This window comes from Theropithecus gelada, chromosome 8 (genome assembly GCF_003255815.1).
Source record: "Theropithecus gelada isolate Dixy chromosome 8, Tgel_1.0, whole genome shotgun sequence".
NCBI classification, from domain to species: domain Eukaryota; kingdom Metazoa; phylum Chordata; class Mammalia; order Primates; family Cercopithecidae; genus Theropithecus; species Theropithecus gelada.
Window position 1 is genome coordinate 24,193,198 of NC_037676.1, and position 26,020 is coordinate 24,219,217.

Genomic DNA, 26,020 nt, shown 5'->3' on the forward strand with positions numbered 1-26,020 from the left:
TTTTTTTTGAGACGGAGTCTCGCTCTGCCGCCCAGGCTGGAGTGCAGTGGCCGGATCTCAGCTCACTGCAAGCTCCACCTCCCGGGTTCACGCCATTCTCCTGCCTCAGCCTCCCGAGTAGCTGGGACTACAGGCGCCCGCCATCTCGCCCGGCTAGTTTTTTTGTATTTTTTAGTAGAGACGGGGTTTCACCGTGTTCGCCAGGATGGTCTTGATCTCCTGACCTCGTGATCCACCCATCTCGGCCTCCCAAAGTGCTGGGATTACAGGCTTGAGCCACCGCGCCCGGCAGCTTGACTTTTTTTTTTTTTTTTTTTGAGACGGAGTCTCGCTCTGCCGCCCAGGCTGGAGTACAGTGGCCGGATCTCAGCTCACTGCAAGCTCCACCTCCTGCATTCACGCCATTCTCCTGCCTCAGCCTCCTGAGTAGCTGGGACTACAGGCGCCCGCCACCTCGCCCGGCTAGTTTTTTTGTATTTTTTAGTAGAGACGGGTTTCACCGTGTTAGCCAGGATGGTCTCGATCTCCTGACCTCATGATCCGCCTGTCTCAGCCTCCCAAAGTGCTGGGATTACAGGCTTGAGCCACCGTGCCCGGCCGCCTGACTTTTTTTTCTACTTAAATCTTTAAAGTAAAACTCTTATGGGCATATAATTGGATCTTGTGTTTTTTAAATCCATTCTGATAATTTATTGTAATTGGAATATTTCATCTATTAACTTCAGGTAATTACTTAACGTGGTTTTATTCACATCTGTCATTTTATCATATGTTTTCTATTCCTAATTATTGCTCTGTAATCTTTCATAGTCTGTTTAATTGATATTATACAGTATCACATAAAATACAGAAACTACAAACTCTGCAGATCAATTTCCTCTTCTTTCCAGCCATGGCTTTTATGATCCTTTACAGATACACATTTATTTCATTATAAGCCCCACAAGATGTTGTTTTTGGATTAAACAGTTATATGTGCTTTTTTTTTCTTTTTTTTAAGGCAGTTTCTTACTCTCTTGCCCACGCTGGAGGGCAGTGGTGCAATCGCAGCTCATTGCAACCTCCCCCTCCCAGGTTCAAGCCATTCTTGTGTGTTAGCCTCCTGAGTAGCTGGGATTACAGGTGTACACCACCATGCCCAGATAATTTTTATGTTTTTAGTAGAGATGGGGTTTTGCCATATTGGCCAGGCTGGGCTTCAACTCCTTGCCTTCAGCAATCCACCTGTCTTGGCCTCCTAAAGTCCTGGGATTACAGGCGTGAGCCACTGTGCCCAGCCAAAACAGTTATATGTGCTTTAAATAGGTTAAGAGGGGAAAAATAGTCTTTTATATTTACCCAGATACACATTTCTTATGTTCTTCATTTTTTCCTAAAGATCTGAGTTTCTCTGTCTTATTTTCCTTCAACCTGAAAAAGAACTTCTTTAGCAATTTTGTAGTGAGCATCTACTCTGACTTTGAATTTTAATCATAAGATAAATGGGTGGATGTGTGCCTGCATGGTCCCCCTGCACAGGGCAAGGTTGTGAGTTTGTTACCACGATAGAATAAAGTGTTCTTGCCTTCAACAGTTTCTTTTTTTCTTCTTCTTCTTATTTTTGAGACGGAGTCTCGCTCTGTTGCCCAGGCTGGAGTGCAATGGCGCAATCTCGTCTCACTGCAACCTCTGCCTCCTGGGTTCAAGCAATTCTCTGCTTCAGCCTCCTGAGTAGCTAGAATTACAGGCACCTGCCACCATGCCCAGCTAATTTTTTTGTGTTTTCAGTTGAAATGGGGTTTCACCATCTTGGCCAGACTGGTCTTGAACTGCTGACCTCATGATCCACGTCTCGGCCTCCCAAAGTGCTGGGATTACAGGCATGAGCCACTGTGCCCAGCCCAATGGTTTCTTAACAATTCTTTTTGCTTTGCTCTTATGGGACTTTGCGTAGGAGTGACAGATTCTCTGTGACAGTGATTATAGATTGTATGAAGTGTGGTGATTAACAGTTGTCATCGTACTAAACACCTCACTCTACAATGTGAAATGTTGAAATCACACAGGCCAAAATTTTATTTAGGCATGCCATGAAGCCGTGCTCGGAAATACTGTAATTAGACAGAGAAGAATAGATCTACCATAGTAGATGGGGCCTTGATGAAAGGAGTCTGGTGTTGATTTCTGTATTTTAAACTCTGTTGTTTTTTGGTGGCACCCCAGACAGTGCACCTTCAGGAAGAATAAAAAGATGTTCTAAGATGGAATCAAATGTCCCTTGTTAAGGGGGAGCTTAGGGAGACCTGCATGGCACCTCCGATCTCCTTTACCCCATCTGCTTCCTCTGTTTTACCTATGTAGCCAGAAATCCAACTCAGTGACTTTGCCTGCCTTCTCTGCACCTGCCCCAGAGCTGCTAATATTTAGTATGCTGATAGCCTCAATTTTTTTTTTTTTTTAACCTCAAATGGCTCTGTGCTGTTTCTTTTTTTTTCTTTTTTTCTTTTTTTCTTTTTTTTTTTTGGGGGACGGAGTCTTGCTGTGTCACCCAGGCTGGAGTGCAGTGGCGCAGTCTCAACTCACTGTAACCTCCGCTTCCTGGGTTCAAGCCATTCTCCTACCTCAGCCTCCCGAGTAGCTGGGATTACAGGCACTCGCCACCATGCCCGGCTAATTTTTGTATTATTGTAGAAATGGGATTTCACCATGTTGGCCAGACTGATCTTGAACTCCTGATCACAGGTGATCTGCCCGCCTTGGCCTCCCAAAGGGGTGGGATTACAGGCGTGAGCCACCGCTCCCAGCCCATCTTTGCTGTTTCTTAATCAATCCACACACTTTCACACCTTATTTTTCTCTTAAAATATCCAACACTCCTTCCTTTATTTCTTTTTAAAATTTAGATACATATAATTTATGTTTTCAACAGATAATTTTATAGTGTACGTGTCATGTAATTGTTTTGTTTTTCTTAAATGTATTACTATTATTTTTGAATGACAAGCCATAACTGTACATATTTATGGGGAACAATATGATATTTTGATATATTTATACAATGTGGCATGATTAAATCAGGCTAATTAACATGTCTCTCACTTCACTTACCTGTCTTTTTTTTTTTATGGTGAGACATTTAAAAATTATTCTCTTAGTTATTTGGAAATATATAATACACTAATATTGACTATAGTCATTGTTGTGTAATAGATCTCAAAACTGATTCCACTTGTCTATCTGAGACCTTGTATTCTTTGATCAACAACTCCCCATTTCCTTCCTCACCACTTCTACAGCCTCTGGTAACCACTATTCAACTCTTTACTTCTATAAATTCAACTTCGTTAGATTCCTCATATACATGAAATCATGTGGTTTTTGTCTTTTGTGCTGGCTTGTTTCACTTAGCAAAATCTCTTCCAGATTCATCCATGTTGTTGCAAATGAGAGTCTCCTCGCTTTTAGGGTTAAATAGTATTCTGCTGTGTGTATATACCATGTTTTCTTTATCCATTCACCCATTAATGGACGCTTTTCATTGACGAGAATGATGTTAGCGACAGGTTTGTCACGTATGACCTTTACTGTGTTGAAGAACATTCTTTTCCTAATCTGAGAATTTTTATTGTGATATTGTGTTCAATTTTGTCAAATGCTTTTTCTCTATCTATTGAGGTGATCATATGGTTTTTAATCTTTGTTTTCATTTTCCAAGAGTGTTTATTAAAATAGGCAGTAATCAGTACATTTACATCATATGAGCAGTTATTCAAAATCAGCCCTTCCAGGAGAGGGGCTACATCTCAGTTTTCCTGTATATATAATAAAATGCCAAAAGTACTTCCCTAAAGTACAAAGGCATTTCCTTAGTAGTCTTGGTACCAGTAACAGAATATGATTACTAAACATCTCTAGCGTGGTTTTCATTACAAAGAAACATGTTTCACATAAGAGCTTCATAATACCCAGAGACAGAATTTGTGCATGCTTAAAATTTGAAGCCAGGCTATTTCTGATATATATTTTTTCATTTCTTCCAGTTTTTTATTTTTATAAATATGCATGCAGTTTCCTACCAGTTTAAAACACACACACAAAACACTGCTCAGAGCACCATGAATGCCTTACAGTAGCTTATTTGAGACTATAATCGTAATTCATGGAGGGGAGTACTAATTTCTATTATGATTTGCTCCTTTCCCCAAATCTCAGCAATTGTCAGATACAAAAAAGGTTTCTGGGCAGAGGGCCAAAGAATAGTTATGAATAATTTCACAATAATCTGCTTAAGGAAACATAAATCGTTTCTTAATGGTGATCATATGACTTTTATTTTTCATCATTTTTATGTCATGTATCACATAGATTTGGATATGTTGAACCATCCTTGCATCCCAGGGATAAATCTAATTTGATCATGGTGAATGATTCTTTTAATGTGTTCCTGAATTAGGTTTGCTAATATTTTGTGGAGGATTTTTGCATATTTGTTCACCAGGGATATTGGTGTATAATTTTCTTATATGTAGCAGGGTAGTGCTAACCTTGTAAAATGACAAGGAAGTATTTGCAAGTATTTTCTCTACTTTTTTTTTTTTTTTTTGTAAGTGTTTGGGAAAACTTGTCAGTTCTTTAAATGTTTGATGGAAGCCAGCAATAAAGCCATCTGGTCCTGGGCTTTTCTTTTGGTGGGAGATTTTTATTACTAATTCAGTTGTCATCTTACTCATGATTGGTCTTTTGAGATTTTCTGTTTGTTCATGATCCATTTCTTTCACCCAATTTGTTGGCATTTAATTATTCATAGTAGTTTCTTGTGATCCTTTGTATTTTGGAGTCAGGTTCTCTGGTTGCTTCCTGTGCTCTGAAGTCAAATGATATTGCTAGCTGTCCTCCATGGTCTAGTAAGATCACTGGCTGGACTCTGCCTCAGTCAGGTAGAGCTGCTCTCTGGGCTCTGTGATTGTCTCTGATTTGGCAGAGTTGCAGGTTGTCTTCCTTGGCTGGTCAGTACTATTGTTTAGAATCTGTAGTTGGGCAGAACCAGGTGATGGGCTCTGAGGCTGCTTGAGGTTGTTGCTTGGCCCCATAGGGTGGGCAGGGCCTGAGGCTGTACTCCACAGATGTGTGTGGATTTCGGCTTTCCTCCCAGCCCAGGCAAGGGTTAAGCAGAGCACTGAGGTTTGGTAGAGTCACTTCTCTGCAGCTGGGGTCGAGCAGGGACAGATGCTCCTTCCACAGGTAATCACTGACACCACCTGGCTTGGGGAACGCTTAGTGACAGCAGAAGGGCTTAGTTTGATCACCTTTCCACTCCTAGGATTGGGTAGGCCCAGATGTACCTTTCATGGGTAATTGCTGACCTACAGTTGCTCCCCTTAAGCCAAAGTCCAAACTCTGAAATTTTTTTAGTGCCAGCATGACACTCAAAGGAGATGGTTATTGGAGCATCTCTGGATTTTCAGGTTAGAGACACTTGACTGGTAAGCAGAATGCAAATATTTAGGCCGGGTGTAGTAGCTCACACCTGTAATCCCAGCACTTTGGGAGGCTGAGGCAGGCAGATCACAAGGTCAGGAGTTCGAGACCAGCCTGACCAATATAGTGAAATCCTGTCTCTACTAAAAATACAAAAATTAGCCGGGTGTGGTGGTGCCTGCCTGTAATCCCAGCTACTCAGGAGGCTGAGGCAGGAGAATTGCTTGAATCTGGGAGGCGGAGGTTGCAGTGAGCCGAGATTGCGCCGCTGCACTGGAGCCTGTGTGACAGAGCGAGACTTCATCTCAAAAAAAAAAATGCAAATATTTAATTGCAAGCACCAGAACTTAGTTGGCTCACATCTTTACAGCTAGGGGCCAGATATTTCCTCTGTGGGCAATCGCTGACTTACACTTGCCTCTGGACCTGGGGAAGACCTGATGGGAGCACCCAGGCTGGACAGAGATTTGAACCACTAACCATGTTTCCTGCAGCTTAATACCGCTGGCTGGTTTCTCTGGTGTGGCGTCTTTGTTAGCTGGAATGCAGGAAACCACCAAAATTTGCTCTCTGGTGGCTGTGATCCCCATCCCTCATTCTTTGTTTTTATCTGACCCCCAGTGGTCCAGCCTTGCCAGTACTCCCAGTATTTCCTGGGGGGCGAGACAAGAATGCAGCGCCTGTGAAGGATCCCAGAATGGTGGGGAAGCCAAATGTCTGCCTCTCACTCTTCCCACTGTGGAAACTGTGGGTCCAGGGGAATTCTCTGTGTGTGGCACTGTGCCAGTTGGGAGAGGGGCAGCACAGTCAAACAGAACAGTTTCTTACCACTTGTTTGTGGCTTTTCTCCATTCTGGGGTCCAAGGAGGTGTCTCAACCTCACTCCCAAATTCTGGTATATTCAGGATATTATTTTTGCCTGCAGACAGTTGCTCATTAGATTTCTCTGGGAATAGGGAATGAAGCCACAGAACTCTTACTCCACTATTTCCCCCATGTCACTCCAGTATTTTTGTTTTATATCAAAGTACATATATGTAAGGAATTAGATATAATTCAGATTTAACTGGGCCCCTGCATCTTTATTTGCCAAATCTGGCAGCTCTACTCATGAGTGATCTGAGAGAAAGTTCCCTGGTAGCCTTTTGCAGTTCCTTGCTTCCTGTACCATTGAGAAAATAAGAGATGTTGGGAGTAAGGTCTTGGGCCTCTCACCCCTAAGCCCTCCTGCCTCTCTGTATGTGTGTATCTACCTTTGCTCCTCTTTCAAAAGGGTCTCGATGTTCTTACCTAGGGCCAGCCTCTTTTTTTTTTTTTTTGAGATGGAGTCTCACTCTGTCGCTCAGGCTGGAGTGCAGTGGTGCGGCCTCAGCTCACTACAACCTCTGCCTCCTGGGTTCAAGTGATTCTCTTGCCTCAGCCCTCCTGAGTAGCTGGGACTACAGGCACAAGCCACCATGCCTGGCTAATTTTTGTATTTTTAGTAGAGACGCTGTCTCACCATGTTGGCCAGTCCGGTCTCAAACTCCTAATCTCTGGTAATCTGCCCACCTTGGCCTCCCAAAGTGCTGGAATTACAGACATGAGGCACCACGCCTGGCCTCCACCCTCTTTTTTATGGACTGATTCCCATTGCTCCTTCTCTTTCCAAGGACTTTGTGTCTGAGTTGTCCCCTCTCTTTTCTGAATTGTTAACTTTTCTTATTCAGCTACAAGATGCTGTAAAATATCCCATCTTAAACTTCCCTTTGCCCAGGATTCCCTTCTAGCCAGAACACCATTTCTTTACTCTCCTTTAGGCAAAACTTTTAAGAGAAGGCTGCACTCTGTCTCCTTGCCTCCCATTCTCTCTTGATCCAGCTCCAAACAGGCCTTGTTGACCAACCATCTCCTGGCTGCCATCCCAGTGGTAGTCAGTCTCAACACATTGGTCTCCTTGATGTCTTAGTAGCCCTATGGACAGATATAGACATCTATAACCAGGCCCTCCTGTGAGAAGCGTTTTCCTCACTGGGTTTCAGGGTGTCATTCTCATTTTCCCGTGTATCACTGACCATTTCCTCTTTGTGTATTTTCTTTGCTCCTCTTCTTCCATCCTGACCTTCAAATATTTGAATGCCCCCCGACCTTTGCGTTCAGTGCTTGGACCTTTTTTCTCTATATACAGGTTGAGCATCCCTAAGCCAAAAATCCAAACTATAAAACCTTTTTTTTTTTTTTTTTTTGAGACAGAGTCTCACTCTGTCGCCCAGGCTGGAGTACAGTGGTGCAATCTCCGCTCACTGCAAGCTGCGCCGCCTCCCGGGTTCACGCCATTCTCCTGCCTCAGCCTCCCGAGAAGCTGGGACTACAGGCGCCCGCCACCATGCCCAGCTAATTTTTTTTTTGTATTTTTAGTAGAGATGGGGTTTCACTGTGTTTGCCAGGATGGTCTCGATCTCCTGACCTCGTGATCCACCCGCCTTGGCCTCCCAAAGTGCTGGGATTACAGGCGTGAGTCACCGCGCCCGGCCAACTATGAAACTTTTTGAGTGCAGACATGACACGCAAAGGAGATGGTTAGTGGAGCATTTCTGGATTTTCAGGTTAGAGATGCTTGACCGGTAAGTAGAATGCAAATATTTCAAAATCTGAAAAAAAAATTGTAATCTGAAACACTTCTGATTCTAAGCATTTGGATAAAAGATACCCAATGTGTTCTCTTTCTAGGTGACTTCAGACATTATCACATGCTGTTGACTTCAAATTAAAATAGCTGCCCGTGGTCTTTTCCCGGAACTCTTGAATTAAGTCCCCAGCTCCCTTTCATGACCTTCACTTGAATGCCTAATAAACATCTCAAACTGAACATAGTCCAATAGGTCTTGATTATTTTTTCCTTCACGAACCCGCTCATCTCTGTTTTCTTCATCTTAGTAAATGACACTCTCATTCACCTCATTGCTGTATCTCAAATATTGGACTTAACTTGATACCTCTCTTTTTCTTTTCCCTTTTTTTTTTCTCTTAAGTCAGAGTCTTTGCTGTGTCACCCAGGCTGGAGTGCAGTGTGGTGTGATCTTGGCTCACTGCAGCCTCAACCTTCTGGGCTCAAGGAGTCCTCCCACCTCAGCCTTCCTAGTAGCTGGGACCACAGGTGCGCACCACCATGCCCAGCTAATTTTTTTTTTTTTTTTTTGGTAGATACAGGATCCTACTATGTTGCCCAGGCTGGTCGCCAACTCCTGGGCTCAAGCAATCCTTCCATTCCACCTCAGTCTCCCAAAGTGCTGGGATTACAAGTGTGAGCCAATGCACCCAACTGATACCTCTCTTTTTCAAATGAAACTTGTTATCACATTGACAAATGCTGTTGGGTCTTCAAAATATGTCAAATGTCCACCCCCTTTTCACCTTTTGCATTCCTATCAGTGTGGTCCAGGCCATCACCATCTCCTGCCTGGATTGTTTTGTATGTCCTCTGAAGTTGTCCTGCTTCCCCTCTTTCCCCAGTCCCCTGTTACAGTTTTTCACACAGTAGCCAGAACACTGGTTTTAAAATGTAAGTCACAGTATCTCACTGCCCTCCTCAAAATCTTTTATCAACTTCCTGTTATACTTAGAGAAGTAGCCAAAGAACATATTATTTCTACTAGGCCTTCCCTGGCCTGGTTCTGAACCATTGCTCTGAGCTTATTTCTCAGCTCTCTTGTCCATGTCCCCTGTTCCAGCCACAGCAGCCTTGCTGGGCCTCTGCTATGCCAGGTACATCTTTACCTCAGGTCTTTGCACTTGGCTTTGTGTGCATAGTGTCCATTCCTAAATCTGTGTGTGGTTCACCTCGTTCTATTCAGGTGTCTGCTCAGGAGCTCTCTGTTTACCCAAAGCAGTAGCACTTCCTTCCAGCTTATCATACTGTATTCCTCTCTTGCTACATTATTTTCTTTAATAGCGTATATTAACTACTTGTTGTGTGTGTGTGTATATATATATATATATTTAGCTTTTTATTTGAAATAACTAAATTTGCTACCTAGTTGTAAGAAATAATATAAAGAAATCCAGTATTCCCTTCACCTAGTTTCCCCCAGTAGTGACATGTTGCATAGCTACAATATATTAATATCACAACCAGGAAATGGACATTGCTACAATCTACCAACTTGTTTTCGGATTTCACCAGTTTTACATGCACACACTTTTGTGTATGTTTAGTCCATGTGGTTTTATCACGTGTGGATTCATGTGAGCACAGTGCAGCCAAGCCACAGCGCGGTTCTGTCCTGAGGATCCTCCTGTTACTCTTAGCCACCATTCCTTCCGTCTCCCTCCTCCCTGCTGTGAGATATTAAAATCCCTGCTTATTCCGTGCTGGTTGATGGGGTGTGCTCATCTTTACTTTTTCAGCACCCAGAGGAGTGCCTGCCACATCGTATATTTGTTAAATGGATCACTTAATCATAAGGCAGCGTTCTCCTGTGGGAAGAATTTGGGAAGAAAAGCCATGCCTGTTTGGGGCACATACAGTGTGTTTGTAGTTTGGTGTGATGATCTTTCTCTTCTCGTTCCTGCCACCCTCGAATGTTGACATGCCTGTGACTCTAGCAATAAAATTGCTTATTAGTCAGTGCTTGGCTCAGATTAGTTTTTATGGTCCAAGTAGTAGGTGTCATGAGTAGAGGCACACTAATAGCTTATAGCTGATTCATGATTCCTTCTTTCAAACTCTAACTCAGAGATTTCCTGGGGAGACAAATCCCCATACCCACTTTACCCTTCATAGTCATATTTGAGGTAAAAACTGACCAATGCTGCTTCTTTACCTCCTTTTTGCTTTCCAAATGAAATCCCAGACGTTACTGCCTAATCAGGTTATATTAGGTTTGAATTTCTTCATAGCACATTATTATCTTTGCAAATACACAATATATTTTTGGTCTAGAACAAACAGATTTAAGAGATCTTCCACCTCTCAAGTTTACATGTTTATCTTGAAGCACTGAAGGTTGCTGACTATGTAGTGGGCAAAGGATCAAGCGATGCCGTTTCGCCTGACATGTTCACAGCAGAAGTGAGCTCAGACGCAGTCCCTGATGTCAGGTCACCAGCTACTCCAGCGGGCAGGAGGGACCTTTCCACCCCTAAGACCTTTGTACTTCGTTCTGTACTGAAGAAACCCTCTGTTAAGATGTGTCTAGAGAGCTTACAGGTAAGAAGAGAGTTAAATTTCCTAAAGCAAATGAATAAAAATGCATTTTCGTTCAAAGTAATACCCTTGAAATGTCATATTTCATACTAGTTTAAAAGGAAATGTCTTACCTGTCTTATTGTGAATTTTTTTCCTTATCTTTTCTTATTGACAACACTGTGTAGTTTCTTTTTGTTCTTATTTTTTAAAAATTAAATATATAGTATGCAGAATTTAATATAAGTAGACTGTAGTTTATAAAGGGTCATAATCTTATATAATCTCATTGCACTAACATTATTGATTTATATAATTATATAAGTGATATTGATTACTTAATCATAATTAATGTGTCAGTCTGTTAAACTGATTATTCCTCCCAAAATATTTGGTCTTAAAAGTACCTCTTATAGCCATCCTTTTTTCTCTAAGCCCACTCAATATGAGGAAAGAGGAAGTTGATAGGAACTAGCTGGCATTTATTGAGTAGTTTCTATTGATAGTTCTGGCATATATATACAGCAGTAGTGCTCCCAGAAAGGTATAGGACCTGTTTGACATACACTTAGGCTTATAGGTTGTTAAGTGAACCCAGATAAGTCTGCTGTTAAAATCCGTGACAGGCTGTCGGTCCACGAGAGGTTGAGAGCATAGCCTCAGGAGTCAAAATGCCAAGTTTCAGATCTTGACTTGGAAACGTAGTCACTGAGCAAATTATTTGACCTTTCTGTGCCTGGTTTCCTTATCTATAAAAATGTAAAGTTAGTAACTACTTTTCGAGTAATTTGAGCATTAAATGGGATACTATAAAATCACCACGAGTGTCTGGCACCTCAGAAATACAAATCTTTTTTTCAAACCATAAGCATTTTAACATACAAGTATGCTTACAAGCCTATTCCGATCTGTTCTGAAGCCAAAAGGAACTAAATTACCTTCTATTTACATGGATCATTGATGGTAAGTTGCTATTTATAAAGCTTTAGTAATTTTGGTTAAAGAGCTGATTTGTGGCCAGGTACAATAGCTCACACCTGTAATCCCCTGACTTTGGAAGGCCAAGACTGAAGGATCGCTTGAGCCCAGGAGTTTGAGACCAGTCTGGGCCAAAAAAAAAAGCTGGTTTGGATCTGTAATACACACAGCGCTGTTTGTTCGTATCTTCTCCTCAAAAAGACTTAACATCTGAATGATCCGTGGAACTCTTATTTTGTAACAGTATGACACAGCAAGTATTAAGTCTTGTCATTAGAATCATATGAAAACACAACTGGCCAGACGTAGTGTCTCACGCCTGTAATCCCAGCACTTTGGGAGGCCTAGGCAGGTGGATCACGAGGTCAAGAGATAGAGACCATCCTGGCTGACACGGTGAAACCCCGTCTCTACTAAAAATACAAAAAATTAGCCAGGCGTGGTGGCGGGCGCCTGTAGTCCCAGCTACTCAAGAGGCTGGGGCAGGAGAATGGCTTGAACCTGGGAGGCAGAGCTTGCAGTGAGCCAAGATTGGGCCACTGCACTCCAGCCTGGGCAACAGAGTGAGACTCTGTCTCAAAAAGAAAGGAAAATAAAACATTTACCACTAATGATCTTTATACTAAGATGGCAAAAATTGGGAGGCATATAAATTGTGAGTTGTTTGCTGACTTTTCTGATTGTTTTAGTTAAAAATAAATGTAAAAGTAAACATGAGCTTTGTTGTATAAGTTAACTTATTTTGCAATATTGGTATGTGCATTTTCCTGGTCAGAAAAACGAACTGACTTGAGAGACAGATGAAGGAGGTTTATTTGGGGCAGGACTATTTCTTAGAGCAGGTACTGTTCTTAGAATTGGATGTACAGGAGAAAATGAGGAATTCTTGATAACAAGGACTGGTCAGAGGTTTAGGTTGAGGCTAGACGAGTAGGTGGTGATTAAGAGGGAACTTTGATCCAGTCTGTAGGCCTGGCTGTCTCCTGCTGAGCTCCAGGGGCCCTGTGTTTAGGCTTGTTCCGTCTTTTTCTACGGGGCTTACAATATCCCTTCCTTCCTAACTTGCCTACACTGTAATCTTCATTTGGAGAAACACACAGGGACAACTGCTACCTTCTTTCGTTGTTTCTTCCTCAAGAATATAGTAACGTAAAAAGATTTAAATGCCAGGAATAGGTGTGGTTCACATGTTTAAAAGATAGAACACAATGTTATACCATTTAACTGTTGGCTTTTTTCTTATTTTAGTGCAATTCTTCTATCTCAGATCATTTATCTAGTTTTCCTCCTCTGATACCATATATGGTACATGTAGCCTTCAAATTCATTGGTTCTGCATCCATGGATTAAACCAACCACAGATCAAAAATTATCAGAAAAAAAAAGTCACAAAACACATAAAAACAATAACATATAACAGCATCATACCATACATATTAACAACACCATATAACAATGCTATTTAAAAGTATTCTTTTAGGTTGGGCACAGTGGCTCATAGCTGTAATCCCAGCACTTTGGGAGGCCGAGGCACACGGATTGCTTGAGCTCATGGGTTCGAGACCAGCCTGGGCAACATGGCGAAACCTCATCTCTGCAGAAAAATACAGAAATTAGCTGGGTGTGGTAGTGCGCACCTGTAGTCCCAGCTACTCGGGAGGCTGAGATGGGAGAATGGCTTGAGCCTGGGAGACAGGTTGCAGTGACCTGAGATTGCACCATTGCACTCCAGCCTGGGTGATAGAGCCAGACCTTGTCTCAAAAATAAATAAATAAATAAAAAGTATTCTTTTATATGACATTTACTTTGTATTAGATATTATAAGTAGTATTTAAAGTATACAGGAGGATGTGTTCAAGTTGTATGTAAATATAGTGCCATTTTGTAAAAGGGACTTGAGCATCCATGGATTTTGGTATCTTAGGGGGCCCTAAAACGAATCTCCCATAGATACCAAGTGATAACCATATGCTGTTATTCTAGCTACTCATGTTTTCCTTAACTTTATTTGCTAGATCAAACATTGAATGAATTTGATCCCCGTTTATTGATTCCTGTGCTTCAATTTTGCCCTGAAATGCTGTGTTCTAAAGTGGTATGTAGGGGACATAGTTATGATTTGTGCCTGATATCATGGTTTTGAGCCAGGACAGTTATTGAAAGTAAAGGTAATCTTTCATACAAGAGTATCTATCTGCAGCTGACAGAGAATTTCAAAACTGCCGTTTTTAATGACGACATCTGTGTATTTCTATATGTAAAATGATTCATTGATGTTTATTCTGTTTAGGAACACTGTAACAACCTCTGTGATGATGATGGGACTCATCCCAGCTTAATCTCAAATCTCCCAAACTGTTGCAAAGATAAAGAAGCAGGTAAGAAATTCATACTTGTTTTTAAGCTTGTGGATATCATTTTCTTGTTAATAAACCTGGTATAATATATGAAATTTTCAATGCCTTAATGTTTCTGAAATAACACGTGAATGAAGAACAGTTGAGAGGGATAGAATCTCCTTGGAGAGCCTCAGAATTGGTCTGCCCATTTCATGGATCCATTTTTACTTAGTGGTGGGATTTGTAAGAAAATTTATATTTCAATTTTATAAACGTTTAAGATATGCACATTTTTACTTGGAAATCCGTTACCATATTTTAATTGGAAATGTGCTTATCTTCTCCATTTTGAATTTGCTCTACCAACAATTATTTTGTAGCTTTACTAGCTATTATACAAATAATAGCTGAATATAATCACATTAAAAGATTCTAGTATATGCCTTTTAGATAAGAAATATAGCTTAATTTTTAAGTTACTCTCATTTATTATCTAATTATAGAAGACGAAGAAAATTTTGAAGCACCAGCCTTTCTAAATATGAGGAAGAGGAAGAGAGTTACTTTTGGAGAGGACTTAAGCCCGGAAGTGTTTGATGAATCTTTGCCAGCAAATACTCCATTGCGTAAAGGAGGAACACCTGTTTGTAAAAAGGACTTCGATGGTCTCAGTTCCCTGCTGCTTGAGCAGTCACCTGTTCCTGAACCATTACCTCAACCAGATTTTGATGACAAGGGGGAGAATCTTGTAAGTGTAAAAAGCATGGAACAAACTTGCCTGTATTTTCATCGGGCTTCACCTGCTTTGCATGAGCAATAACTATGCTTTGAAATAATGAGATACACTAAATGATATGCCATGGTTTAAATTAATCTATTTTATATGTAGTTTTTGTGAATTTTTCCGCATTACAAATAATACTTCCCTGACTCCTTGTACATATTGAACAGATTTATACCAATGAATTTAACAACTCAGGTAAACTGGATACATTCCTTGGAAGACAAACTACCAAAACTCCCTAAAGGTGAAGTAAATAACCTCAGTAGCCCTATATCAACTTAAGACATTTAAATTTTAGTTAAACCTTCCCACAAAGAAAACTCTAGGTATAGATGATATCTTTTTTTTTTTTTTTTTTTTTTTTTTTTGAGGTAGGGTCTTACTCTGTCACCCAAGCTGGAGTGCAGTGGTGTGATCATGGCTTACTGCAGCCTCAACCTCCCAGGCTCAAGCTATCCTCCTGTATCCTTCCATCTTAGCCTCCCAAGTAGCTGGGACTATGGGCACACATCACCATGCCTGGCTAGTTTTTGATGATTTTACTGATGAATACTACCAAACATTTGAGCAAGTTAAAATACTAATTCTACACAAGTTTTTCCACAAATTGAAGGAGTAGGTTAATTGATGTCAGCATTGTGATTTCAGCATTAACCTGGTGCTAAAATCAGACAGGCATTGCAAGAGAAGAAAGCTACTGTTCAGTATCCTTGTAAACATAGCAATATATAAAAAGATAAAATACATCATAACTACGTGAGATGTAGCCTTGGGCTGCAAAGTTGTGTTATGTTTGAAAAACAATCAGTGTAATTCGCCTTGTTAAGAAACTAAGACAGAAATATGGTCATCTGAGTAGATGCAGAAAAAGCATTTAACAAAATCTAGTATCCATTTCTCATTTAAAAAACAAAACCTCTGAGCAAAATGGTAATAAAAGAGAATTTCTTCAAAGTGACAAATGTTGTCTATGCAAAACCAACAGTTAATGTCTTACCAGCAATTATGTGGAAAAGATTTGCTATCTGTATTTATATTGCCATCTTACCCTGGAATTTCCTGAGTAATGTTATAGCATTAGATTGTGTTTATGAATGAATTTTTAAATTTTCTTTATAGGAGTTAGAAATTTAGCAGCAGATCATTATGTGTACTTTTGCTTATAAATTTTCTTAATAGTTTGATGGATTGCAGTTAGTAAACCTTCAATTGCAAACATGATTGGTAAGTGATATACATATGTTTTTCTATTCAATATATTTGTTTTGCTTTGACTTTTAGAATCTTTTATTGATTACCCATCTTTATGTTTATTATAGTTTCTCCTACCAAAATAAATTCTTACTTTTCTTTTGGGCACATTATATATTCACTGCTTTTAAAGATATCTAACTTCTACTCTTTTTTCCTTTGTTTAGGAAAACATAGAACCACTTCAAGTATCATTTGCCGTTCTGAGTTCTCCTAATAAGTCATCAATCTCTGAGACCCTTTCAGGTAGTAACTTTTGTTTACCTTAAAATCATAAGTGTCATTTTTTATGTGTGTATATGTTGACTGTTTTTATTTTCTTTTAAAAATTTCATATTTGTTACCACAACATATACTTGGTTTAAAAAAACCTAATAGTATTGGAAAGCTGACATGAAGCTATTCATCCATCCCTTTTCCATTCCAAGCCTCATACTTCATAATCACCCACAATTCACTTCCTCAGATGGAATCCCCATTTTGTTAGTTGCTAGAAGCAGTGGAGTTAGCCTCTCAACTCTTAAGTATCAGTGACAAACTGCTCTTCACGGTTTACAGAACTGATATCTGGATTATAAGGATCATTCTTGAATATCCAGACTTTTTCCTCAACATTAGTGTGGCATTTTTAGCACATGTGCTTTCCAAGGTCTCTGGATTTTTTATGATTATGACAAAGCAACAGAAATTGCTCCCATCTTTTCTGACAAACCAGGACTTAGCTGGCAGATGTCATGGGATGGGCATCTTTATTCAGGTGTCCTCCCTGGTGGAAACCCTTTAATGGCTTCTTGTTGACACAAACCAAACATAGTAGACTCCAAGCCATGCGTTACTAAGTTAGAGCTAAAATTTGAACTACAGTCTATCACGTTCCAAAACTCATACCCTTAAACACATTATATGCCTTTCATTTATATCATTAAAAGTCACATGCCAGGTGCAGTGACTCATGCCTGTCATCCCAGCACTTTGGGAGGCTGAGACAGGCAGATCACTTGAGGTCAGGAGTTTGAGACCAGCCTTGCCAACATGGTGAAACCTGATCTCTACTGAAAATACAAAAAAAAAAATTAGCCAGGCATGGTAGTCGGTGCCTATAATCTCAGCTACTCAGGAGGCTGAGGCAGGAGCATCACTTGAACCCAGGAGACGGAGGTTGCAGTGAGCTGAGATTGCACCACTGCACTCCAACCTGGGTGACAGAGTGAGACTCCATCTCAAAAAAGAAAAGTGGTCAAAATAAAATTTTCCTATCCTACACTTTAAATAAAATTTAAAACGAGTAAAGTATTTTCATGGTTATCTTAATGTCCTTTATTGTGATTTCATTATACAAAATGTATCGTGGAATAAATGGACGTTCATGAAAATACATGCATTTATTACAATGTGATTTATTCTGCTGTCTTAGCTTGGTAATATGTTAAGCAGTCACCATGGAAAGTGGTGAAAGTTTCTGAGTATCCAGTAAACTTAAAATTTTTTAAAACGAAAAAAAAATTGGATTTCAAAATTTCTGCTGCTTGACTCCTCTTTTTTTTTGTTTAGATATGATATTAAATGTGGATATCCTAAACACAGTGTTACCAAAGGAAGATGCATGTTATAATTTTTGGTTTCCTACCCTGATTCTGTCTTTGTCTTATCAGGGACGGATACCTTTAGTTCTTCAAATAACCATGAGAAAATATCCTCTCATAAAGTTGGTAGAATAACAAGGACTTCTAACAGAAGAAATGTAAGTGTTTGTGTTTGGCACAACATACTTGTTTTTAAATCGTGCAATATACTTTTTCTGTTTTCGTTGTCAAATGATAATGGGTGAAATCTTGGTTTAATCAGTGTCATTAAGAACTAATACTTCGGCCGGGCGCCGTGGCTCACGCCTGTAATCCCAACACTTTGGGATCCCGAGGCGGGCGAATCATGAGGTCAGGAGATCGAGACCATTCTGGCTAACATGGTAAAACCGCGTCTCTACTAAAAATACAAAAAAAAATTAGCTGTACGTGGTGGCAGGTGCCTGTAGTTCCAGCTACTAGGGAGGCTGAGACAGGAGGAGAAAGGCGTGAACCCGGGAGGCAGAGCTTGCAGTGAACCGAGATCGTGCCACTGCTCTCCAGCCTGGGTGACAGAGCAAGACTCCGTCTCAAAAAAAACAAAAACAAAAACAAAAACGAATACTTTATCCTACCTAGCATGTAACCTATAAGGTGATAATGTGTTTCTGATTTGATTTTAATTCTATTAGAAGAAAAATCTAAAAAGCTGCTTTGGGCCGGGCACGGTGGCTCAAGCCTGTAATCCCAGCACTTTGGGAGGCCAAGACGGGCGGATCACAAGGTCAGGAGATCGAGACCATCGTAGCTAACACAGTGAAACCTTGTCTCTATTAAAAAGTACAAAAAACTAGCCGGGCGAGGTGGCGGGCGCCTGTAGTCCCAGCTACTGGGGAGGCTGAGGCAGGAGAATAGCGGGAACCCGGGAGGTGGAGCTTGCAGTGAGCTGAGATCTCGCCACTGCACTCCAGCCTGGGCGACAGAGCGAGACTCCGTCTCAAAAAAAAGCTGCTTTCAGAGCTGTGTTAACATGGAAGTTAACAAAATTTGTTTGGGATCTGTATGATTTTATGAATTTCATTGAGGTGAAAGTGGAGAGGATCAGCGTGTAATTAACAGAACCAGAAAATGATATAAGTATAACCTTTTTAAAATTGTGTTTCGTTCTGTTTGATTTTTAACACTTGGTTTCACCTGGGACTTATATATAAGCATAACTCCCATTGAATGCATGTTTTTTGCTATTTTGTTAAATTAGATAAAATTTGGATTTTTGTTTATAACATCGTAAAGTATAAACGTATACTCTCATGGGGTATTTAGCTTATATGGTTGGATGTTAAACCCAGGATTCAAACCTAGATAATCTAAAAATTCATGATTTTGTCCCCATAACCCAGCAGTTAGGTGCTAAATTGTAGGTTCTTAATGAGTAGTTGATGAATGAATAAATTAACGAATTCTTAAGCTGTTTTTTCTTTCTTCCCCAATATAATTGGGTGATGTATATATGCTTCTGGGTCTGCATTTGATGATTCAGAAATTGGTAATTACCATTTCCACCAATTTTCATCAAAGTGCTTTTAATAGGATTTGTGAATTAAGAAGTGGGATCTAAAGTGGTAGAAGCATCCTGGGAAGCACAACAAGATTGAGAGCTGCACATTTACATGTAATTGCTTGTGCTTTATGGTATCCTTACTTTACACTTTCTTTATAGCAATTGGTCAGTTTTGTAGAAGAAAATGTTTGCAACTTATTGAATACAGAAGTTCAGCCTTGTAAAGAAAAGAAAAGTAATAGGAGGAAGTCTCAAGAAACGAAGTGTACAAAGAGAGCACTTCCTAAGAAGAATCAGGTAAGCATGTGTTTAAAGATATAATAAAGAGTAGAAGTGGTGTGTTTCCTTATTGTATGATTAGGAAAATACAGAAACAAATTTTTTTCCAGTCGACATTGGACAAAGATTATTAATGCAATCTTATCGTGGAGTAGAATGGGGTTGGGGGGTTATATACTTAACTTTGAATTACCTAAGGAACACTTTTGCATCTTCTTCATCTTCTTGTGTTGCGTACGTCCTGCACAGTAAATTAATAGGCTCTCAAACGTGAAATTGATTCTCATCTTTGAATCTACCCCAATATATCACCCTTTTGGGAATCCTGATTTTTTTAGACAAGGATGAGTGTGCCACTTGCTACTTGTTAGATTCTCTTCTTCCAGTTGCTGAATCAAAATTTTCCCTAAATTTAAGGAAAAATTTAGAAACTAGCTCTCATTCTTTCCTAACACTTCTCGTCATCTCAGATACACTTACAGTCCATGTGATTAGCCAATTTAACACCTTAATCCAGTTCCTTTTCCTTCTCCAGCCCAGTGATCTGGACTCCACACTCTGAAGCCACCTACTCACTCTTGCTGCCACTCTTACAACTTGTTACTGCCTAACACCTTCGCATGTGTAGCAGTGCTCGTTCTCTGACCCCCAACTTCCTGTCCATCCAGCCTACTCACTCCCTTACTCTGAAATTCTTTCTGCACTATTAAGCTTTTAGACACACCTTAAGTTCACGTTTCCCTCTTCATCCTGAACTGAGTGAAGTGTTTCCAACTCTTGTCAGGAATCTCAATTCCAGATCCTTTTCCTTCCACCTCATCCGTCCAGCAAAATTTCCAGTCTGACTGAGTTATCCTTTCTCTCATCTGACATAGCCTCTAGAGACACTCACACAGGAGTTGAGGGTAGTGCTTCTACACATTCACTGACATCTGGCCTTCTTCACCACTTTGCTGCTTCACCTTATTTTTAATACTAAAGCCAGTGCATACTTTTCAGTCCTGTTCCTATTGGACATCTTAGCATTTGACATGATAGAACACTCCTGTACAGTCTCTGTCTAAGGTTTGTTTTCTGTCCCCCATTGTTAAATGTTTGTATTTTCCAGAATTCTCTTCTTTGCCCTTGTAAATTGTTTGTTTTCTGGGTAATTTCATAAACATAGTTAATGACCATATATGAAGACTAGAACTTCCTGATCTATAAATCTGTGTTCAACTGCATACTAGACATCTGTCTTTAACCATGCTGTGTCAAAATCAACATTTCTAAAACTAAACTTATCAATCTACACACCCACCCAAAACATTCCATAAACTTCCTTCCCCCTCCATGAAATAAAAATGACTGCTTTTCTTGGTTGAATGGCACAGATATCCTTAAGTCATTAAATCCGGAAGGAACTGAGTGTTTTCCTGCTTTAGTTCACTTTTTTAGGTCACATATTCTTGATAAAATGATGAAAGATTATCTTACTGAAAAAATACCATTAATTCAAAAATACACATACAACATATATTAGAAATTGATTTTCTTCGTGTGTGTGTGTGTATATATAAATACATTTTAAAGCAGTCTTACAAAGAATATGCACCTATTCATATAAAATTACAGCCAGAAAGTACAAAAAGGATTGAGCATTAAGTCACTGCAATCCCTCCCCGGACTTTGCTGAACTAATACCATTTATGTAATAAAAGGAATACACTTAGAATAGCAATGAGAGGAGGAAAGGGATGAGGAGGGGTATTGAGAAACCAACAACAGCTTTCAATGAATTTCTAGAAGACCAAGCAGATGGGAGCATGTTGACAGATAAAAAAAGGTGGAAAGATTGACAGCTCAGAATGTTCTAGGAGGGAACTAGAGAGGAGCCGGGAGCAGGCCTGTTCATGGGAATCCCAAGAGACCCTGGCCCAGAATTGGCAGGTACGATGGATGGTGAGTGTGAGAGGTGGTACTGAAAAACAGAGAGATGAATTGAAGTCCTATATTTGGGACAGTTTGCACCAGTTGGCATGCCAGCCCCCTCCCACCCTGATGCTCAGAACAGATGTTGTCATCTAGATTAAAGCCCTCATTCTGGCATTTGGAAAGTCCCACAGTCTTGACAGCCAGCTCCTGCCCTGATGCAAATCCTGACAGTTGACACTCCAGCATTCTGCCCCACCCTGCCCCACACACAGTTCCTAGGTAGGATTTTCATGCAGGAAATAGACTGAGCTGGAAAGCAAGTAAACCTATACCAACTTACCCAATCTTAAATAAGAAACAGACAATTGAATAGAACAAATAGCATGAAAGAGAAAAGACCAATGTTAATAAGGTTAAAAACTGACCTCAGAGAAATAGGTTATTCAAGGAATAGAAGGAAATTTTATATACATAAATATGTACTCCAATTTAAGAAAATATCATCTGCATGAAAGTAAGGAGATGCTATGAAAAAGGAATTGCAAAAACATGAAATTTAGTAGTTGGACAAAAGAATTAAAGTTAAGGAAAGTCGCCCAGAAGGTAGAGCAAAAGAAAGACTGGAAACGAGAATCTAGGAGACATCTATAGGACTGTTAGGAAGAAGAAGGATAAAAGAGAATGGGAGAAGTTATCCAAATAAAAGAAGAGGATTTCCCAAAAATAGAATGGAAGAAATTATCCAATTAAAAGAAGACGATTTCCTAGAACTGAAGAAAGGAGTCTTCAAGTTAAAAGCACCCACTGAATGCCTGGTACAATGAAGAACGACCAGGGGGTAGGCCTGTAACTGTGAAACTGAACAATAAGAATAAGGAGGAAAGTGGACTTTTCCTACAGAGACATAAGAACCAGAGTGGCATCAAGTCTAACAATAGCCTGAAAGCCGCAAAATCATACAAGAGTTCATTTAAAGCTTAGAAGAAAACTTAATTTTAACTGAGTATTCTACACCAAGCCAAAGTCTCAACTAAGTGTGAAGGAAAAAATAAAAGACATTTGAGTGTTTCTTTTTTTCTTTTCTTTTTATTTTGAGAGAAAGTCTGACTCTTACCCAGGCTGGAGTGCAATGCTGCGGTCACTGCTGACTGCACGCTTGACCTCCCGGGCTCAAGTGATCCTCCCACCTCAGCCTCATGAGTAGCTCGGACTACAGGTGCACACCACCACACTTGGCTAGTTTTGTTTTGTTTTATTTTGTTTTTGAGATGAAGTCTCACTCTGTTGCCCCAGGCTGGAGTGCAGTGGCATGATCTTGGCTCACCACAACCTCTACCTCCTGGGTTCAAGCGATTCTTCTACCTCAGCCTCCCAATTAGCTGGGACTACAGGTGCGCGCCGCCATGCCTGGCTAATTTTTGTATTTTTAGTAGAGACGAGGTTTCACTATGTTGGCCAGGCTGGTCTCGAGCTCCTGACCTCGTGATCTGCCCTCCTCAGCCTCCCAGAGTGCTGGGATTACAGGCTTGAGCCACCATGCCTGGCTGGCTAATTTTGTTTTACTTTCTTGTAGCAGGGTGGGGGTGTGGGGGTTGGCCTCACCTTGTTGCCCAGGCTGGTCTCAAACTCTTCCTGGGCTCAATCACTTCTCTCACCCCAGCTTTCCGAAGTGCTGGGATTACAGGCTTGAGCCAGCATGCCCAGCCATGAAGTTATTTTTCTTTGGATGCTACTGGAGGAGAAACTCTAGCAAAATGAGGAACTAAGCTTAAGAATTCAGGACACGATGGATCTAACAATACAAGAGCGTGATCAAAGGGAAATCGCTGGTTATAGCTATTCAGCCAGCCCAGAAGAGGAACCCGTCCAAATTTGAGCAGGGAGAAGGTGCTAGAGGAAAAAAACAGAAAAGACCTGTGATTGAAAGAATGAAAGGTATGTCACATACAAAAAAAAAAAAAATGGTAATTATATACCATTTCAAATAGAAGTCTGTGTAAAAGTTTTAGAGTAAATATGAAGCAAACGTTACTATGATTTCAAGCAATAATGCAGAATAAGGAAAAGTAGATTTTATGGTGCTAGGAATCATCTCCCTCAAGGGGCCCAGAGGAGAAGAAAGGAATATGAAAGCTGTGCTTGGCAGAGCCATGAAAAATGTTTGCACAGTCATCATAATATAGATGCATTTGTTTTCAACTAAAGAAGCTTTTTGTTGTGCAGGACAATGTAAGTGTTAACAATCCAATAATAACAGGAAAATGTAATTAATAGCAGAAGGTGAAAAGTGAGTTAAAAAGGTAGAAACAAGGGGGCTAATGGTGTTGCTGGCAAGAGTGCAGACTCTGGACCGGACCCCTGGGTTTAAATCCTGCATTCATTCCTCCCTCCAGTGCAATGCTGGGTAAAAGTCTGGACTCCTGTTTTGTTTGTTTGTAGAACAGTGGTGGAAATGGATGTTAGAAGTTTGTGAATGTTAATGAATTCATGCATGCTCAACTCTTAGAAAAAGTGCCTGGCCATAGTAAGCTTTGTGGCCATTATCATCATTATCATGAGACATTCAAGATATATATTTTAAATTTTAATGAAAAGAAATAGAAATGTAAAAGTTCAATGTTTACCAACAGAAAAACCAAAATTAACATAGAAAAGAGGCAGGTTTGGTTTTAAGTGAGCAGTTTTTTTCATCTTTTATAGCAAGGCATTGACAGATAACTAAAGTTAGATTAAATGCCACTTCTCAACCAGAAGTAGCGTTAGAATCCTCAAGAGTAAATTCCTTTATAAACCAGAAATAGAGAAAGTTCCCAAAGTGTGACTCAAAAACCAGAAACAGTGAGGGCAAAGGATTGGTGAATTTGATATCTTTTGAACCATACATCATGGAGTATACATAAGGAAAAAAATCCCCATAAGAAAATTTAAAAGACAAAGGACAAACTTGGGAAAAGTATTTGCAACTCATATCAGACACCAAGGATTAATGTCACTAATATTTAAAGAGCTTCTAAGTTACTTAGAAAGGAACAGTCTTCAAAAGATAACAAAACATTTACAAAACTGAAATGAAAATGACCTTCAACATAGGAAGGAAATGTTCAGGCTTCCTCATCGTAAGAGAACTGCATCTCTAACGTGCATTGAGATGCGTTTCTCACCATTTAGATTACCAAAAATCTGAGAGTTGACAGCACACTCACGTGGTGAGGCTATGGGGCAAAAACGCACACTCATACATTTTCTGTTAAAGCAGACCTCTGTGGAGGAGTATTTGGCAGTATCTGGCCAAATTAAATATTCATTTATCCTTTGACCCAATAGGCCTATTTCTAGAAATCTATCTCAGAGATTCACTGATCAAAATACAAAAATATATGTTTATTTATTGCAGCATTCTTTGTAAAGCAAAAGACTAAAAGCAAACCATATGCTCATCGATATGAGACTTGTTGAAAAAACTGTGGTGTTTCCATAAAGTGAGTATTAGGCAGCTGTAGAAAGCTGTGAAGAGAACTTCCATACACTTCTATGCAGGGATGCCAAGGGGACACAGATGGCCCTTTATATACTGTGGTCCAGCATCTGTGGTTGGTTGAATCAGAAACATTCAGGGCTGGGCGAGGTGACTCACACCTGTAGTCTCAGCACTTTGGGAGGCTGAGATTGGAGGACTGCTTGAGGCCAGGAGTGCGAGACCAGCCTGGTCAACATAGTACAACCCCATCTGTATTTTTTTAATATATTATTTTTTAAAAAAGAAAAGACTCAGAAAAATCCAGTAACAATACAACAATTTAAAAAATACAAATTTTAAAATACAGCATATTAACTATGTAGTATTTATATTGTATTCAGTGTTAAGTCATCTAGAGATGCTTTAAAGCATAGTTATGCTGTATTTTTACAGTATAATGCTGTGAAAGGAAGTTTGCATAGGCTCTATGCAAATACTGTGCCATTTTATGTCAGGGACTTGAGTATCTGCAGATCTTTGATATCCACAGGAGGTCCTAGAACCAATTCCTGTACAGATACTGCAGGATGACTGTGCTTACTGTTAAAATGAAAAAAGCATGTTATAAAACAATATATGTGATCAACTACTGGTTATGGACTGAATTGTGTCCCCTCCCACATTTATATATTGAAGTCCTGACTCCCAGGATCTCAGCATGTGACTGTAATTGGAGATTTGGTCTTTAAAATAGTTATTAAGTTAAAATGAGATCCACAGAGTGGGTCCTAATCCACTCTGACTGGTGTTCTTGTAAGAAGAGGAAATTCGAACCCACAAAGGGACACCAGGGACGCATGTGCATAGAAAATGACCATGTGAGGACACAGCTACAGGGTGGCCATCTGAAGGCCAAGGAGAGAGGCCCCAGGAGACACCAGCCCTGCCAACACCCTGATCTTACACTGCCAGCCTCCAGACCTGGGAGAAAATTAATTTCTGTTGTTTGAACTACATAGTCTGTGACATTTTATTATAGTAGCCTTACAAACTAATACATTATCCTTCGTCTAAGAAAGTAGAGACCATTAAAAAATAATAATGGTATATGTATATACACACACATAAAGTTTCGATTTTTAAGTTGTAGAATAAGCCAAAGAAAAATTAAAAACTGGCTATAGGGAGAAGGGAGGAGACAGGAGAGAATGTGAATGCAAGCTAGACTTCATTAAGTGTGTACTGTTTTTTAGTTTTGATTGTGGGACCATTT

General features: G+C 40.0%; 1 protein-coding gene across 2 annotated transcripts in view; it reads left to right on the forward strand.

Annotated features, from left to right (window-relative positions):
- The window catches only part of CDCA2 (cell division cycle associated 2), a 50,593-nt gene that overhangs the window by 11,907 nt on the left and 12,666 nt on the right, over nt 1-26,020 (forward strand). For both annotated transcript variants that reach the window (XM_025393880.1, XM_025393879.1), the window contains exons 8-13: nt 10,434-10,645; nt 13,891-13,978; nt 14,443-14,687; nt 16,142-16,220; nt 17,627-17,715; nt 19,257-19,394. In XM_025393880.1, coding sequence (XP_025249665.1) covers nt 10,434-10,645; nt 13,891-13,978; nt 14,443-14,687; nt 16,142-16,220; nt 17,627-17,715; nt 19,257-19,394 — 851 coding nt within the window. The remainder of the gene's footprint in view (nt 1-10,433; nt 10,646-13,890; nt 13,979-14,442; nt 14,688-16,141; nt 16,221-17,626; nt 17,716-19,256; nt 19,395-26,020) is intronic.